General features: G+C 37.6%; 1 protein-coding gene across 1 annotated transcript in view; it reads left to right on the forward strand.

Moving 5' to 3' along the window:
• BBOF1 (basal body orientation factor 1) overlaps positions 1–15,025 on the forward strand; it is a 75,694-nt gene extending 60,669 nt beyond the window's left edge. Inside the window, 3 exon segments of the mRNA XM_044659978.1 lie at positions 7,762–7,869; positions 13,883–13,957; positions 14,093–15,025. Of these exon segments, the coding sequence (XP_044515913.1) occupies positions 7,762–7,869; positions 13,883–13,957; positions 14,093–14,204 (295 nt within the window). The 3' untranslated portion in view covers positions 14,205–15,025.
• The last annotated feature ends 1,072 nt before the right edge of the window (positions 15,026–16,097 follow it).

Here is a 16,097-nt window from a genome sequence, read left to right on the forward strand (position 1 = left end):
AGTCCATTACATTCGATTGTGCCATAGTGTATCTGTCTCTGTGTATAAGGTTCTCCTGGTTCTGCTCCTTTCACTCTGCATCAACTCCTAGAGGTTGTTGCAGTTCACATGTAATTCCTCCAGTTCATTATTCCTTTCAGCACAATAGTATTCCATCACCAGCAGATACCACAATTTATTCAGCCATTCTCCAATTGAAGGGCATCCCCTCATTTTCCAGTTTTTTGCCACCACAAAAGAGCACGGCTATAAATATTTTTGTACAAGTCTTTTTCCTTATGATCTCTTTGGGGTATAAACCCAGCAGTGATATGGCTGGATCAAAAGGCAGGCAGTCTTTTAAAGCCCTTTGGGTGTTGCCATTATTCTTAATAAAATGTTTAATAGTATATACAATTTGTTCTTTGGTTCAAGCATTATGTAGCAAAATATTTTAAAAGTTTCCATTTAGGGCTACATCTTTTGAACATATTTCCTCTGTTATCTATCTATTATTGTCTATATTATTTGATTAGACTCTTATTCCATAACTTTTAAATTGCTTTACCTTATGTCATAGACAATTCCAGGCATCTTGAGACTAGGAGAAGCTTTCTAAAAAGTCAGACTAGGAAATTCTTTTCTTAGAAAATAATATTTTCCCCTATTATATGTAAGAACAACTTTTTAACATTCATTTTTTTAAAGTTTTGAATTCTAAATTCTCTCCCTCCTTTTGTTCCTCACTCCCTTTCTTCCCTTCCTCCTCCCTGAGAGGTAAAGTAATCTGATATATTTCATATAAAACATTTTCCCATATTATTCGTTTTGTAGAAGAGATCACAAATTAAAAAAAAGAAAATGAAATATAGTGGATTTCAGTTTGTATTCAGACTTCATTTCTTTATTGGAAAGCAGAGAGCATTTTTCATTATAAGTCTCTGGGATTGTCTTGGATCACTGCATTGCTTAGAATAACTTATGTTTTATTCACAATTCATCAAATATTGCAGTCACTGTGTATAATGTTCTGGTTCTGCTTACCTTGCTTTGCATCATTTCATGTTTTATATAATTTTTGTTATTGCAAAGGACTTGAAACCCAAAATTGCCAAAATAAAATTTAAAAATTGGAGAGGGAAATTCACAACAAATGAAGACACATAGCCTTTTGGGACATCACAATTGGAGATGTGAGATTGGAGGTAAGCAGAGGGTTATAGGAGGGCAGGTAGATTTGAGAATCAGCATAGCTTTAAATTAAACCCATGGGAACTGATGAGCCCATTAAATGAAGTAGTGAAGAGCGAAGTGAAGGAGGCCAGAGCAAAACCCTTTGGAACATGTTTGAGGGTAGAAACTGGAGGAAGATTTAGCAGTCAGAGAGGTAGGAGGAAACCAGGAGAGAGTGCTGTCCTGAAAGCCTAGAGAGAAGAAAAAATTTTTAATTAAGAATACTTTTCCATAGTTACATGGATAAGAAACAATTAGGGAGAAGAGAGCGATCAATATTATCAAAGGCTGGGGTCAGGGAGAACTGGGTCTTCAGTGGATTGAGAGCCAGGTCTAGAGACGGGAGGTCCCAGGTTCAAATCTGGCCTCAGACACTTCTTAGCTGTGTGACCCTGGGCAAGTCACTTGACCCCCACTGCCTAGCCCTTACTGCTTTTCTGCCTTGGAACCAATACATACTTCTGATTCTATGACTGAAGGGTAAGGATTTATAAATAAATAAATTATGAAAGGCTGCAGAGAGATCTAGGAAAATGTGGATTGACAGGATAGAGAGCTGAGCTTAGAGTTAGGAATTCAAAGTTGGTCACTAGCTATGTGACCTTGTACAAGTTACTTCCCTGACAGTAAGCAATATATATATAAAAGTTTGTGATTGTTTTTATACACAGCCCAGAGGTGTGTTGAGTCAGTGTATTAATATGTATTCTGTGTGACGTCATATGCCATTAGCCATCAGTCAAAACCATATAATCTTTTTTAAATTATTGAGGATTTCTTCATTTATTTTGAAGGAAAATACTTTAAAATATAGTGTCTTTCTGTTTGACTTATTCACTTATTTAAGATGCCCAAACCTTCTGATTACAATTAATTGATAATCAATGGAAATCCTCACTTTACTAAAATGGTTTTTTCCTCAGAAAGCAAGTCCAGACACCCAGAAGTTCAAATTAGTGGAACCAATATTTATCAGTTGTACCTAACTGGCCAGGAGAGTTTCCTAGTGAAGGTTGCACCTGACTGAAATTACAATGCAGTTTTTATAGGGTGCAGATAGAAAGCAAATGTTCATAATTGAGATTACCTTTACCGTCTGGAAGCTAATTTTTAGCTGACTGACCTTCACAGGAAAGCTTATTTCTGATTTCTACTTTTCCCCAGGTAAAAACTGGTTTTCTGGACAATGACTTCATTTGCCTCACTTCATTACATGTAGATTAGTAATTGTTTCTTTTTATTCAAAAAAGTTTTTAATTTATCTTTTTTTAATATCATTTCACCCACTAACCCTCCCCTTCCAGAGGACTACCTCATATAACAAAAAATACATAATAGTGCTTTTTAAAGACCTCTTCCAAAAATAAAAAGACAAAGAATAAGGAAAAAAATCAGTTTAACTTATCAAGACGTCAGACAGAGCTTGAGAATATGTGAAAAGGACAACATATGGACACACTACATACATAATAATTAATAAAGTGCTTGGCATATGAAAGCATTATTAAAAAGCAAAACAACACACTTTAACGAATATCTTAAAATTGTTGCTAAGTTATCGGTTCCAAGACAAGAAGAGTGGTAACGGGGACCCAAGATGGTGGCCAGCCGTTACCTGCGTTTCTTCAAACTGCGAGAAACAGGCCTTTGGATGAGACCAAAGCGGGCGGAGACTCGACGCTGCCCTGCGTCAGTGGGTGACGCTGTACTTTCGGGAGGGAGAGACCAGTGCAGACCAGTGCCGGGATGTAGGAGACCTTCGCACGACTAAATTCAAACTACTCCAAGCACAAGTACTCTAGCCCGAGAGACACAGGCTTCAATGGACTGACCGTGGAAGAAGGCAGGATTGTCTTGGCTCAGGGAGGGAGCAGGTAAAGGGATTCTAGAAAATGACAATTTTTATGACCGGGGACATCGTGTACAAAAATAAGCCAACAGTTTGTGGAAATAAAGGCTTACAGGTGCCAGGGAGTACATTGGAGCTAATATTGTCCCGTAGGCATCGTCAGCCTCTGAGCTCCACCAAGTAAATGCACGGGTCTGCCCGGACCTGGAAGCATACAGTGACAAACCAGGATGGTTCTTCTGTTTTTCCCCACCACCTACCCTCTTGAGCCCTGCCTCCTGTGTATTGGGATCTTTTAGCCAACTTTACTGGAAAACTTTTTTTAGAGTCTATAAATTTATCCAAATACCACCGGACACATCTGGTTGTCCCCATTGTTGCATGGATGTCATTGTGCAGCTCCTGGACAGTTTGAGCCAAGTTAGAAAAGGAAACGAGCTCCAAAGGTTCACCCTTGTGCCCACTCTTTGTTAACACTCTTGGCAGTTTTTGTAAGTGATGGAAAAGCAGGACAAGAATGAAAGGTAAGACACGTGGGAGAAGATTACCCACCATCTCCCTACACTGCCACTAGATCTCGCTAGGATTTTAAGTTTCAGAGAATTTTCTGAAAAACTGTATTCACACCAAGCTTCACATTGTTACCATTTTATGGATGAAGTTTTGTGAATTCTGCACCGGCCCCCTACACACACACACACACAGTCTATTCAGAATGAAGAGAAACATTTCTTTTTCTTTTCTACATTTTGGTAGCTCTTTAAATGGAGGATAGCATAGACAAAGTTAGCTCAGCAAGAGGTGAGGCTGTATTTCAATTTACAACACGGTTATATGATTCTTGTTGTCACCTCTCCCCCGAATTGACAAGCAATTTCACTGGGTTTTATATATATAAAATCACTCAAATCCAATTAACATATTATTAGTTTTTTAATGTAGCTGACCTGCAGCTACAAGATATTCTTGCATGGGTATGAGCACCTGAAAGGGAAACCAGGAATTGGGGGAATATGGGTGGAAGGCTTAAAGATTAAGGTAGGAAGGACATAAAGAGAGAAAATAGACACAAAGAAACAGGAGTCATCAGCTTCGCTTCAGCTTGTCAGCTCTGATCGTGTCCGAGGGACATGATGGGTGCTGAGGGAGCTGATCTATTTATAGTTGCATAAGGGCGGGCTGGCCGAGTGTCCATCACCCATTTGGTATATTGAAAGTTTTAACATTTGCCAAGCCAAAAGGATGGATGATAACATAATAGGTTGCCAGGTATCCGGGACATGCTGGCACCAGTCTTATTTTAGAAATGTAGGTGTGAATCTTTGACATTCCAAAGGACCCTAAAACTTGTCTATGAGCTTATTCACAAGAGATAACAGCAGAGGTTTAACCCCATCCAAATTTAAGGACTCGGCAATCAATCACGTGGAATATTAGAAACATATCCATAAATCTGGTCATGAACACTTTGCTCATTAGTCAGTTTTTGAATACATCTTTACTACCTTCATGATTCATTATAACTGAAACCCTCCTTAAAACACTTCTTAAGTGTAGCTGTGGCCTATTAGTGGCCTATTTTGTTACATAATTGTACCTCCTTTTGAACAAACCTAATAAATGAAAATTTGAATGTAAAGAAAAAAAGAGCGGTAAGGGCTAGGAAATTAGAGTTAAGTGACTTGCCCAGAGTCACACAGCTATCTGTGTGACTTAGAAGTATCTAAGGTCAAATTTGAATCTAGGACCCCCTGGCTCTCCATCCACTGAGCTACCTCTGTGACCTGTTAGCTATTTTTTTAAAAACCCTTACCTTACTGTATATTGGTTCTAAGGCAGAAGAGAGCAGGAAGGGCTAGGCAAGGGGGATTAAGTGACTTGCCCAGGGTCACACATCTAGGAAGTGTTTGAAGTCGGATTTGAATCCAAGACCTTTCATCTTGTGCCTGGCTCTTAATCCACTGAGCCACCTAGCTGCCCCCTCCTGTTAGCTATTATTAATTATTCTACCTCTGCCAAGGAAGGGGGTGGGGCGGGGTGAGAATGACTTCTTAGCCATGTTGGTTCTTTATAATTTGTAACATTTGCTTTGAGTGTGTGTGTATGTGTGTGTGTGTGTGTGTTTCTGTTCATATTCTTCTTGTGATCATTCTATATATTGTTTTTCTGAGTGCTTGCTTCACTCTCTATGATTGTTCATGTGGATGTTTTCAAGATTTTCAGAATCACATTTGTTATTTAATATTGCATTACATTTGGGGGCAATATTAGCTCAGTGGATTGAGAGTCAGGCCTAGAGACGGGAGGTCCCAGGTTCAAATCCGGCCTCAGACACTTCCCAGCTGTGTGACCCTGGGCAAGTCACTTGACGCCCATTGCCCACCCTCACCACTCTTCCACCAAGGAGCCAACACACAGAAGTTAAGGGTTAAAAAAATATATTGCATTACATTTATATACTACAATTTGTTTATCCATTTCCTCAGTTGTTGGGGAAAATCTACTTTGTTTACAATTCTTTGCTCCCACAAAAAAGTGCTGCTACAAATATTTTCTTGTACTAGGGGACTTGCTTCTTCGAAGGCTATTGCCTTCTTGATATATAAGCCTAGTAACGGAATCTTTGAATCAAAGGCTATGGACAATTTAGTCATTTTATTTGCATGGTTGTATTAATTCACTGCTCCAATAATAAATAATAAATGTACTCCAACATTCTTTCATCATCTTTGCTAGTTTGCAGGGTGTGAAATAAAATTTCAGAGTTGTTTTGATTTTATTTCTCTTATTAGTGGTTAATTAGAATATTCTTTTTCTTATGGTGGTATAATAGTTTGCAATTTTTCCTTGGAGAACTTTTTATGCATATGCTTTGACCCCTTAGCTCTTGGGGAATATTGTTTGGTCTTGTAATATCTGTTAATTGTTTATATTTCTTGGATACCAAACTCTTAGAGAAATTTGATAATTTGAAGATTTTCCATTTGATTGTTTCCCTTCTGGTCCTAAGTGCTTTTATTAGGTGTAGAAGCTTTTCTCTTTGTCACAAAGTTATCTGTTTTGCAGTTTGCAATTGATTGAACTATTTGTTTAATTAAGAATACATCTAGGGCGGGTAGCTCAGTGGATTGAGAGCCAGGCCTAGAGACAGGAGGTCCTAGGTTCAAATCTGGCCTCAGACACTTCCCAGCTGTGTGACCCTGGGCATCACTTGACCCCCATTGCCTACCCTTACCACTCTTCTGCCTTGGAGCCAATACACAGAAGTTAAGGGTTTAAAAAAAAAAAAGAATGCATCTCCCAACAGCTCTGAGAGATATATAATCTGCTTCTTTTCTAATTCATAGTATACTCTGACTTTTAATATTAAAATCACATATCCATTTATAATGTGTTGCAAAATATAGTGTAAGATGTCAGTCTAAACTTAATTCTGTGAGACTTCTTTCCAGCTTTTCCCAGAAGTGTTTTTTTTTTTTTTAAATCAAATAGTTCTTTCCTAAGTAAGTTATAGCTGGGTTATTGAGTTCCACTGTTTCTGATTTTCCTTTGTGTAGCCTGTTCCATTGCTCTACCTTACTATTTTTAAAAATTCTTCCCTTCTGTAGTAGAATTGATACTAAGTATCAGTGCCAATACAAAAGAGTGATTAGTGCTAGGTAATTGGGATTAAGTGACTTGTCCAGGGTCATACAGCTAAGAAGTATCTGATGTCATATTTGAACCCAGGATCTCCTTTCTCCAGTCACTGAGCCATCTAGCTGCCCCTTTCTCATTATTTTTTAAACCAATACCAAATGGTTTAAAATTTTTTTATTTTAATAACAAATTTCCCCACAAGTTTTCCTAAGTTATAAAATCCACATTATCTTTCTCCCTTTTTCCCTCCCCTATCCTGGAGCCAACAAGCAATTTCCAGATTTTGATAACTGTTTCTTTATGATATAATTTGAAGTCTGGAAATGTGCCCATCCTCCCTTTATTACTTTCATCTTTTTATCATTTCCCTTGATATTCTAGACCAGTGATGGGCAAACTTTTTAAAGAGGGGGCCAAAGGAAAGGAAATGCTCATCTGTCAGTCTGTTTCTAAGGCAACTCTTTCGAAGTTTCATTGTATTATATCCTATTCATTGTATTCATCAGATTAGGAATAATGTCCTGCCTCCCCCAATCTGACCCACAGGCCCTGGTTTGCCCATCACTGTTCTAGACTTTTTAAATTTTTACAAATTAATTTTGTTACTGCTTTATAATTTCTATAAAGTATCTCTTTGACAATTTGATTGGTATAATATTGGTATAATATATAATATAATATAATATAATATTGGTATAATATAATATTGGTATAATAAACAAAGTAAACTAACTTTGTTAGTATTATCACTTTTATTATATTGGCACAGACCAGTCACGAACACTCATTCCTTCAGCTATTTTAATTGTTCTTTATTTCTTTAATAATGATAGTCTCTTAACTGACTAGGATAATTTTTTAGATCATTTCCAGTTCTATGATTCCATTTAAAACATAGGTTGATTTATATGCAACCCATAATAAATAAAAATGAATTTAGCCTAATGGTAATGAAATCTTTATTTTTTATTGTTTCAGTATTTTTTAGAGATTTTGCATCTTTCTTCAGAAGCTCCTGTTGGCTTTACCATGCACTATTTTTTTCTTTGTAAATTATTCAGGACAGACATTAAATCAGGAATGGATGTGGATATTGGAGACTTGACATGGGAACAGAAGGAAAAAGTTTTGAGATTACTTTTTGCAAAAATGAATGGTAAACTCCCAAAGTAAGTCCCTGATTCTGCATATAATGGCAATAGTTTAAGATCAAGTTATGTTAACTCCTGGGAACCAAACAAGAGGAGGGAGCCTGAGCTAGTATGCTGTTATTTAGAGATATAGTTGGGAATAAAGGATCATGGTTGTGTTCAAGAGTTTTGAAAGAACTAACAATTTTTAGACCAAAAAATTAGGGAAGCAAATTGAGTAAACTTCATAGGAAAATTAAGAACAGCAAAAGTGTTGGAGGAGGGTGGAAAAAGAAATCTCAAGTTTAGATATTCCAAATATTCCAAATATATAAAGCTGTAACTGATAATAAAGGTAATTCTGTATTAGGAAATGGTTAGAATTCTGTCCAGATAGTGGTAAAGGTATAAGATACATAATGACCTTAAATTTGAGGGAGGGGGTATTTCTTTTTTAAATAGACAGGAAAAATTAAGTTTTGGGTAGTTTATATGCTTAAATTTCACAAATTTAGTTTTGTCCAGTGTATTACTTAAATTATATCATTCTGAAGCTTAAAATCAAATTGTTGCTTCAGTTCTTCAATGGTTCCCTGTCTACCAATGTGATTTACAAGTCATATATATATTTGCAATTCTACATGATGCTTGCCATTGTCTTCTCATCAGTTTCCTAGGATCTATATTGCCAAGTCCATAAGGACATCCTAGGCATTGAGACAAAAGCAGCCAGAAAAAACATATTTGCAAATCTGCCTCAGACCCTTACTTAGCAAGGACCGGTCTTGACCTTATAGATCTAACAAATCATGTCTTGGAATACTTGGCTTTCTTAATTGTCTTTCCTAATTGGCTCAGAACATCCTGACTAGTAATCACAGACCTTGAACTCTTTCTCAGGGACAAGATGGCCTTCTACATATCAGTTACATCCTGGTACCATTGTACTCCTAAAAAATTCCCATGTCAATGATAAGCAGACCAAAGAGGGCTTTGAAGATTAGTATTTGATGTAGGATACCTGTGTATTTTAATTGGCCTGTGTACTTTTAATTGGCATTTAAGAATGTATATTTTTGACATATTACCTTCTCCTTACTATATCATAATCCTTTGATCATATTGTGTGGAAACTATAAATATATATATATGTACATATATATATATAGGACCTTTATGCTCAATAAATCAGACCCTGTGACTCATTCACAAGCCCTCTTAGATCCCCCAAACTCTCAATTATGTCTGATTAGATTCTGCACGTCTTGGTATCTCTTTTGCTCTCTCATTCTCTTGCTCTGTCTCTTTAAGATCACAGCCTGCCACATATATGCTCTCAAGAGTTTTTAGCTCTGCTGGCCAGAACTTATGCTGTAACTTGACTTCCAATCAGCAGAGCTCACAGCAACCAGCTGGGTTGGGGCTGGACTCTCCCTGAACTCTCATGGTAGCTTCCCCACATTCTTAAGCATGAAAACCCATGAAAAAGGGTTTTTCCTCAGCCCCTGACACTATACAACCTGTTAACCCTCCCTCCGGGTATTTAACAGTTCTGTGGCACCAGAGTAGCTGTCCATCTCTTGTTATTCCTTATTATTGATTCTTAATATGAGACTATCTCAGTGATGGGCAAACTACGGCCCGCGGGCCAGATGTGGCCCCCTAAAATGTCCTATCCTGCCAGTTGATGTTATTCCTAATCTGATGAATACAATGAGTAGGATACAATACAATGAAACTTCGAAAGAGTTAGAAACAGACTGACAGATGAGCATTTCCTTTCTTTTAGCCCCCTCTTTATGACAGAAGGTAAGTTTTTTCAAATTTTTATTTTTAAAGAAAGAAACAAGGATTGGAAACGGTGCATTTCTCTCTTTAGAGAAAAAAATGAGAGTGGGAGAGAGGTGAAGGATAAGAAAGTGCATTTACTAGTTCTGTTCACAGCATCTTGAATGGCTCCAGAAGTTCTGTGTATCTGTCTCCTGTGGCTTCCACATAGTTTAGTTGTTGTCTGTCTTAGTTCACAGCATTTGCTCCCCTACAAGTTTGTGCATTGTGGCATTGGCAGCTTGCCCTTTCATCTCTGCTCTTTCTGTTCCATTTTGGTCCTGCTGTAGCTCCTACTTTCCATGGGTAGGGGTGGTTCCCAGCATGCTCATACCCACTTCCCATACTTGGTCAGCTTCCTTGTATTAGCCAAACTGTCCTTCTAGCTATTTTTTGAATATAACATTCACTTTCTTGTCTCTGTTCCCAAGTGTGGAGTTCTCCTAAAGGGATTTTTTGTTCTGTGATTTCTAGTCCACCCATCCCTGTTATCTCTCAGACCATTATTCCTGCTCTTGTTTCACACTTTCTTCCTTCCCAAGTTCAGTTATATAGTTAATCAGTTTGACTATTATACTCTACTCTTGAATTCCTTGTCCTTTTTCCTGTCATGGGTCATTCTTAATAAAATCCAACCACAGATTTTTTTTTAAACCCTTGCCTTCTGTCTTAGAATCAATACTAAATATCAACTCCAAGGTAGAAGGGTGGTAAGGGCTAGTCAATGGGGGTTAAATGACTTGCCTAGGATCACACAGCTAGGAAGTGTCTGAGGCCAGATTTGAACATAGCTCCAACAGACTTCAGACCCCACATAGCTGTCCACTTCCTACTATTTACTACTTGGCTTTTGTTGAACAGTGTTAGAAGAAATCAGAATCCCTCTCTTTAATTTCTTCCTATTTAAAGCCTCCTTTTCTCCCTCTTAATTGCATCCCTATCCTTAAAAAAAACCCAGACCATTAATAGATCCTTTTAAACCTTTATGCTCTTGTCCTTTAAGATCTCTCCTTCCATTCACAGACAAAAAAAACTTTTTGTTGCCTCAGCTTATAGCATTCTCACTTACTTATCAACCTTGGCAATCTGGCTCAAGAGTTTATCATTCAACTGAAACTGCTTTCTATAGTTACCAATAATATCTTTATTTCAAATAAGAAATCCCCACCCTCCACATCTTCCTGCTATGAATAACAAAAGCAAAAATAATGAAACATATAATCAATCAAAACGAATTTCTACATTGCCTACATCAGGAAATTTGTGTATGTCTCATTCTGTATTTTGAGTCCAATACACTTTGTCAGGAGGTAGCATTCTTCATCATCAGTCTTTTGGAATCATAATTATTTCTTGGGTTGATCCTTTAGACTTTCAAAATTGTTCATTTTTATTGTTTGATGTTATGGTATAAATTGTTCTCTTGGTTTTACTCCATTCTACATCATCCAGGTTTTTCTGGAAACATCCTTTTAATCATTTCTTACAACACAACAGAATTCCATTATATTCATGTACACTGTTTTTGTTCAGCCATTTCCTACAGAAGGGCCCCTCACCTTAGTTTCATTTGTTTTTTTTAAACCCTTACCTTCATCTTGGAGTCAATACTGTGTACTGGCTCCAAGGCAGAAGAGTGGTAAGGGTAGGCAATGGGGGTCAAGTGACTTGCCCAGGGTCACACGGCTGGGAAGTGTCTGAGGTCAGATTTGAATCTAGGACCTCCCATCTCTAGGCCTGGTTCTCAATCCACTGAGCTACCCAGCTGCTCCCCCTCCTCGTTTATTTAGATATTTGTGCATTGTGGTGATGAAATTATATTTCCTGACCTTCCTTCCCCACTTCTACTTCCTCTCTAGTATATTCCTTTCCCCTCTCTTTCCATTCTTTCTGAAAATCAAGACATAAGAGAACAACCTCCAGGCCTTGTCTAATTCCACTCCCTCTGAAACCTGGTGATGATAAGGTTCAAAGGGGACACATGCATGCATCATCTCCTTCATTTGAGTAGTTCATCCTTGTTTAGTCCTTCATCATTGTTCATTCATATTTGTTATATTTATCTTTGCTCCTGTGTTTGAATGTCTCTCCATAGCTCTGACCTTTTTATCAGGAATGTTTAGAATCCTCTATTTCTTTTAAAATCTATTTTTTTTCTCACTGTAGCAATATACTCAGTTTTGCTGGGTGAGTTATTCTGGGTTGTAACCCCATGTTATTTGCCTTCTGGAATATTGTGTTCCAAATTCTTCACTCCTTTATAAAGGTGAGGGCTAAATAGCATGTGGTCTTGACTATGGCTCCTTGATACTTGAATTCTTTCAGTTTATAGTATTTTTCCTTTGACCTAGAAGCTCTACATTTTGGCAATGAAGTTACTAGGAATTTTCATTTTGGGGTTTCTTTATAGGTTGATTGGAGGATTCCATGTTGTCTGCTAGTTCTAAAATATCTGGGCATTTTAAAATTTTTTGAAATATTATATTTGGATTCTTTTTTTTGGTCATGGCAGAGAGTCCAGCGATTCTTAATTTTTTTTTCCTCTGGGGCTCTGGACAGAGAGCCAGGCCTAAAGACAGGAGGTACTAGCTTCAAATCTGGCCTCAGACTTCCTGGTTGACCCTGTCACTTAATCCCCATTGCCTAGCCCTTACCACTCTTTTGCCTTAGAACCAATACATTAATTCTTTTATTTTATTTTATTTTATTTTTTAATTTTAATTTTATAGGCAATGGGGGTCAAGTGACTTGCCCAGGGTCACATAGCTGGGAAGTGTCTGAGGTCTGATTTGAATCTAGGACCTCCTGTCTCTAGGCCTGGCTCTCAATCCACTGAGTTACTCAGCTGCCCCCTCACCTTAGTTTCAAATTGTTTACTTGACAAATCTGATGGCATTTTCCCAGTCCTCATCCAGTGTGCTACTTTTGATGACTGAATATCCTCTATTCCTGACCAGTGGTTTCCTCTCTGAGCTTTTGTGACATATTTCCCTTTGTTCTTGTTTCCCTGACTCCTCCTTCTTAGGGTCTTCTTCCCTGGATCATCTTCCATATACTCTTTGCTAATTTTGGTTGTGCCCTAAAGGCAATGTCTTGCACCCTCTTCTTTCTCTACATTCTCTTGGTAACCTCACCAACTTACCTAGGTTTAATAATTTTGCAGTTGCATACATTACCCCCAGAGCTTTAGTTCTATTTCACCGAGTCTATTAGACATTTCTAATTGGTTGGCCCTGTAGGCCTTCAAACTCAACACGTCTAAAATAGAATTTATCTCTTCTCCAAGCCATGTCTCTTCTGAATTTCTCCATTTCCTTCCAGTTACCAAGATCTAGAACCTCAATCATCCTTGACTCTTTATTCTTTCTCATCCCTCTCTCCAATATCTGATTAAGTTGCTACATCTTGTTGATTCTCCTTCTGCAATATCTCTTAAATCTGTCCCCTTCTCTTCACTTATATGACCATCATCCTCTCACCTGGGCTTTTACAATAGCTTCCTAATTGGCCTCTCTGCCGTTAGTCTTTTACTTCATATTTCAAGTAGTTACTGACATTACTAAAGCACAAGTTTCATTATGTCACTCTGTTGAACAAATTCCATTGGCTCCTGAATACTTCTAAAAATCAAATACAAACTGGCATTTAAAGCCCTTTATAACCTGGCTGCAGCCTGGCTGTCCAGCCTTATTATACTTTACTCCCCCTTCATTCTAGTCAAACTAGGTTTCTTGGTATTACTTACACATTACATTTCATCTTTATGCAACATACCTTTGCCCAGGCTGTTTCCTAAGCCTGGAATTCCTCACTACCAGCTCTAGTGGAAATCACAGGCAGATCTGTTAAAAAAAAATAAACCAAGGGGGCAGCTGGGTAGCTCAGTGGATTGAGAGCCAGGTCTAGAGACGGGAGGTCCTAGGTTCAAATCTGGCCTCAGACACTTCCCAGCCGTGTGACCCTGGGCAAGTCACTTGACCCCCATTGCCTACCCTTACCACTCTTCTGCCTTGGAGCCAATACACAGTATTGACTCCAAGACGGAACGTAAGGGTTTAAAAACAAACAAATAAATAAACCCAGCTACCTGTGATTCAAAACTCTGAATTGCAACCAATTAGTCTAGCTATTTGAAGCTTGTGCTTCATTTAGCAGTTTGAGAGTGTAGCTGCAATGCAGGACACATAAAGACAGCAAATGCCATCTTTGTTTTTTCCCCTCATAGGAAATGCAAACCAACGTCTATCCCTCCAGTTCCAGAATATGTTTCTCTCACCTGTAAAGACAAAGACACTTTGGGGTAAGATCTGTGCTAGGTAGCAAATATATTAACTTTTACAGGGTTGGGTGAAGAAAATAGTGAAATACTCAGTTGTATTCATATTAGAACTAAAGTCCACTGAGTTTGCTGACTTGAATTTTAACTTTATTTCAGGGATGAAACTACTGTCCAGGATCAGACCTTCATTACCCAGCAAGTTCCACTCACACAATCTAGTACAACTGTCCTTCCTGATATTCAAAAAGGACCAGATAGGGATTCATAGTAAGGTGTTTGCAATCTGATCAATTTCATATCCTTTTAACCTTTCCCAGTGGAGGTACTCACTAACATACATTTCTCTTTTCTTCTGGACAGGGCTTTCTTATGGATCTGTGCTGAGAAATAATAGCACAATTATGGGAGCAGGGAAATTTTTTAAAAGTATGGCCACACTGAAAAAGGAACATTGTATTGGACATCAGATAAGTTATACCTCTGTAGTGTGACATGCAGTTTTGGTGTGGCTGTTCATTTTAAAAGACAGACTCACACATCCTTATGTGCTAGTAAATATAAACTGTGGTTGGTTCATTTAGTGGAATCTCAAGAGTCCCTGTGACTATTTAATTCCACATAGAATTTATATATGACTAGTATTACCCAGAGTTTGAGTTGTTGCAATGAAATATGTGAGCATGTTACATGCATGGATATACATTCATACATATTATGGATTCTTACATACATACATGGATTTACTTATATTGCCAACTCAAACTACATGATTTTGAAAGAGGATAAAACAAGAGCCTCTCTGCTTTTCCAAAAATATAGATCTTCTTCACCCTAGTTAAAAACAGCACTTCAGAAGAGATGTTCCTATTGTGCCATAATGTGTTTGGAGAAATTAAGGCTCCAAATGTTTTAAAGTGATCTTATCTGGGTCTAACATTCCATTCAATAGGGTCAGCAATAATCTACTTAATTCATAATGTGAGGCGTTTTAAAATAACTAAAAATCTTTAATTCACTAAATACTCCAGTGAGTTAGGTCAAGACAACTTTACTGGAGACAAAGACAAATAAGTTTCTCATATTTAAAAAGAATAGTGTTTGATGAGATCATTTCCAAAATCCCTTGATTTGATTTAAATTTGATTATCCTATAAGTAATCCAGCCCCCATCCAAAAGTCAAAGGCTCCTATGGGATGAATTCTTGAGCTTGCTCTTTTGGACCCAGAAACTTGTTCACTGGCTGATGATATACCACATTAAAAGGATATAGAAGAGAAGACATATAGAAGCGGCAGGAAAAAAGAGATGATCTACTCAAAGTCAACATCTTTATCTTTTAGTTCCATTCTGATCAAGGAAGGAAAGCTAGGCATAAGGTCACTTGAAACAAAGCATGCTGGTCATGATAAACACAGTCCAGACCTTATAATATCTTTGGGTCATAGAAAGAATTGAAATTTCTCTTATGCCAAGAAATTTCTATAAATGAAATGCCCTCTTACTCAAATGATGAAAAATAGAGTTCAGAAGAGCATATACATGAAAAGTAGAGTTCCTTCCTATAAGACAGTAAAAAATATGATAATAAAACTTATTTCTGAAAGATTCCTTCTACATTTCACAGTAAGATCTCATTATTTCTAAGTCTAATAAAACTCTTGGAATAGTTTGCTGAAATAGTGCAGTGTGTTTATGGCCACTTTTCTAATGTACAATAGTTGAACAAAAAAGTTATTTTTCCAGAGTACTCTGGGGAAAAAGTGCTTGTAGCCATGGCAATTTGAAGTAGAAGATAGAGCCATTAAAAAAATGGTCAGTAAATCATGAATACTATTATGGAGGGTTATGGTTTTGGGAACCAAAAAGTAGACAGTGTCCAGTCCTATTTTGTGTTTTAAGGCTTCTTTCACCAATTATTGGAAGGTCTTCTTTGAAGACCCTAATGTCCCGTCACTCCATTCCCCGATTTCTCCCTTTATGTAAGAATTTCACTGTTAAGTCACTTCACAACTGAAAGCCCCAGACTGAAAATCTGACCACCAGGTGTCTGTCTCAGTATTGTAACAAAAGCACTATACAGGAAAAGGAGGTCCTAAGGAGGATATGATTAGAGTACTCCATTTCCAATGTACTGTGTGTGAATAATCTAAGTGCAGTTGG

The sequence above is a fragment of the Gracilinanus agilis genome, chromosome 2 (assembly GCF_016433145.1).
Source record: "Gracilinanus agilis isolate LMUSP501 chromosome 2, AgileGrace, whole genome shotgun sequence".
NCBI classification, from domain to species: domain Eukaryota; kingdom Metazoa; phylum Chordata; class Mammalia; order Didelphimorphia; family Didelphidae; genus Gracilinanus; species Gracilinanus agilis.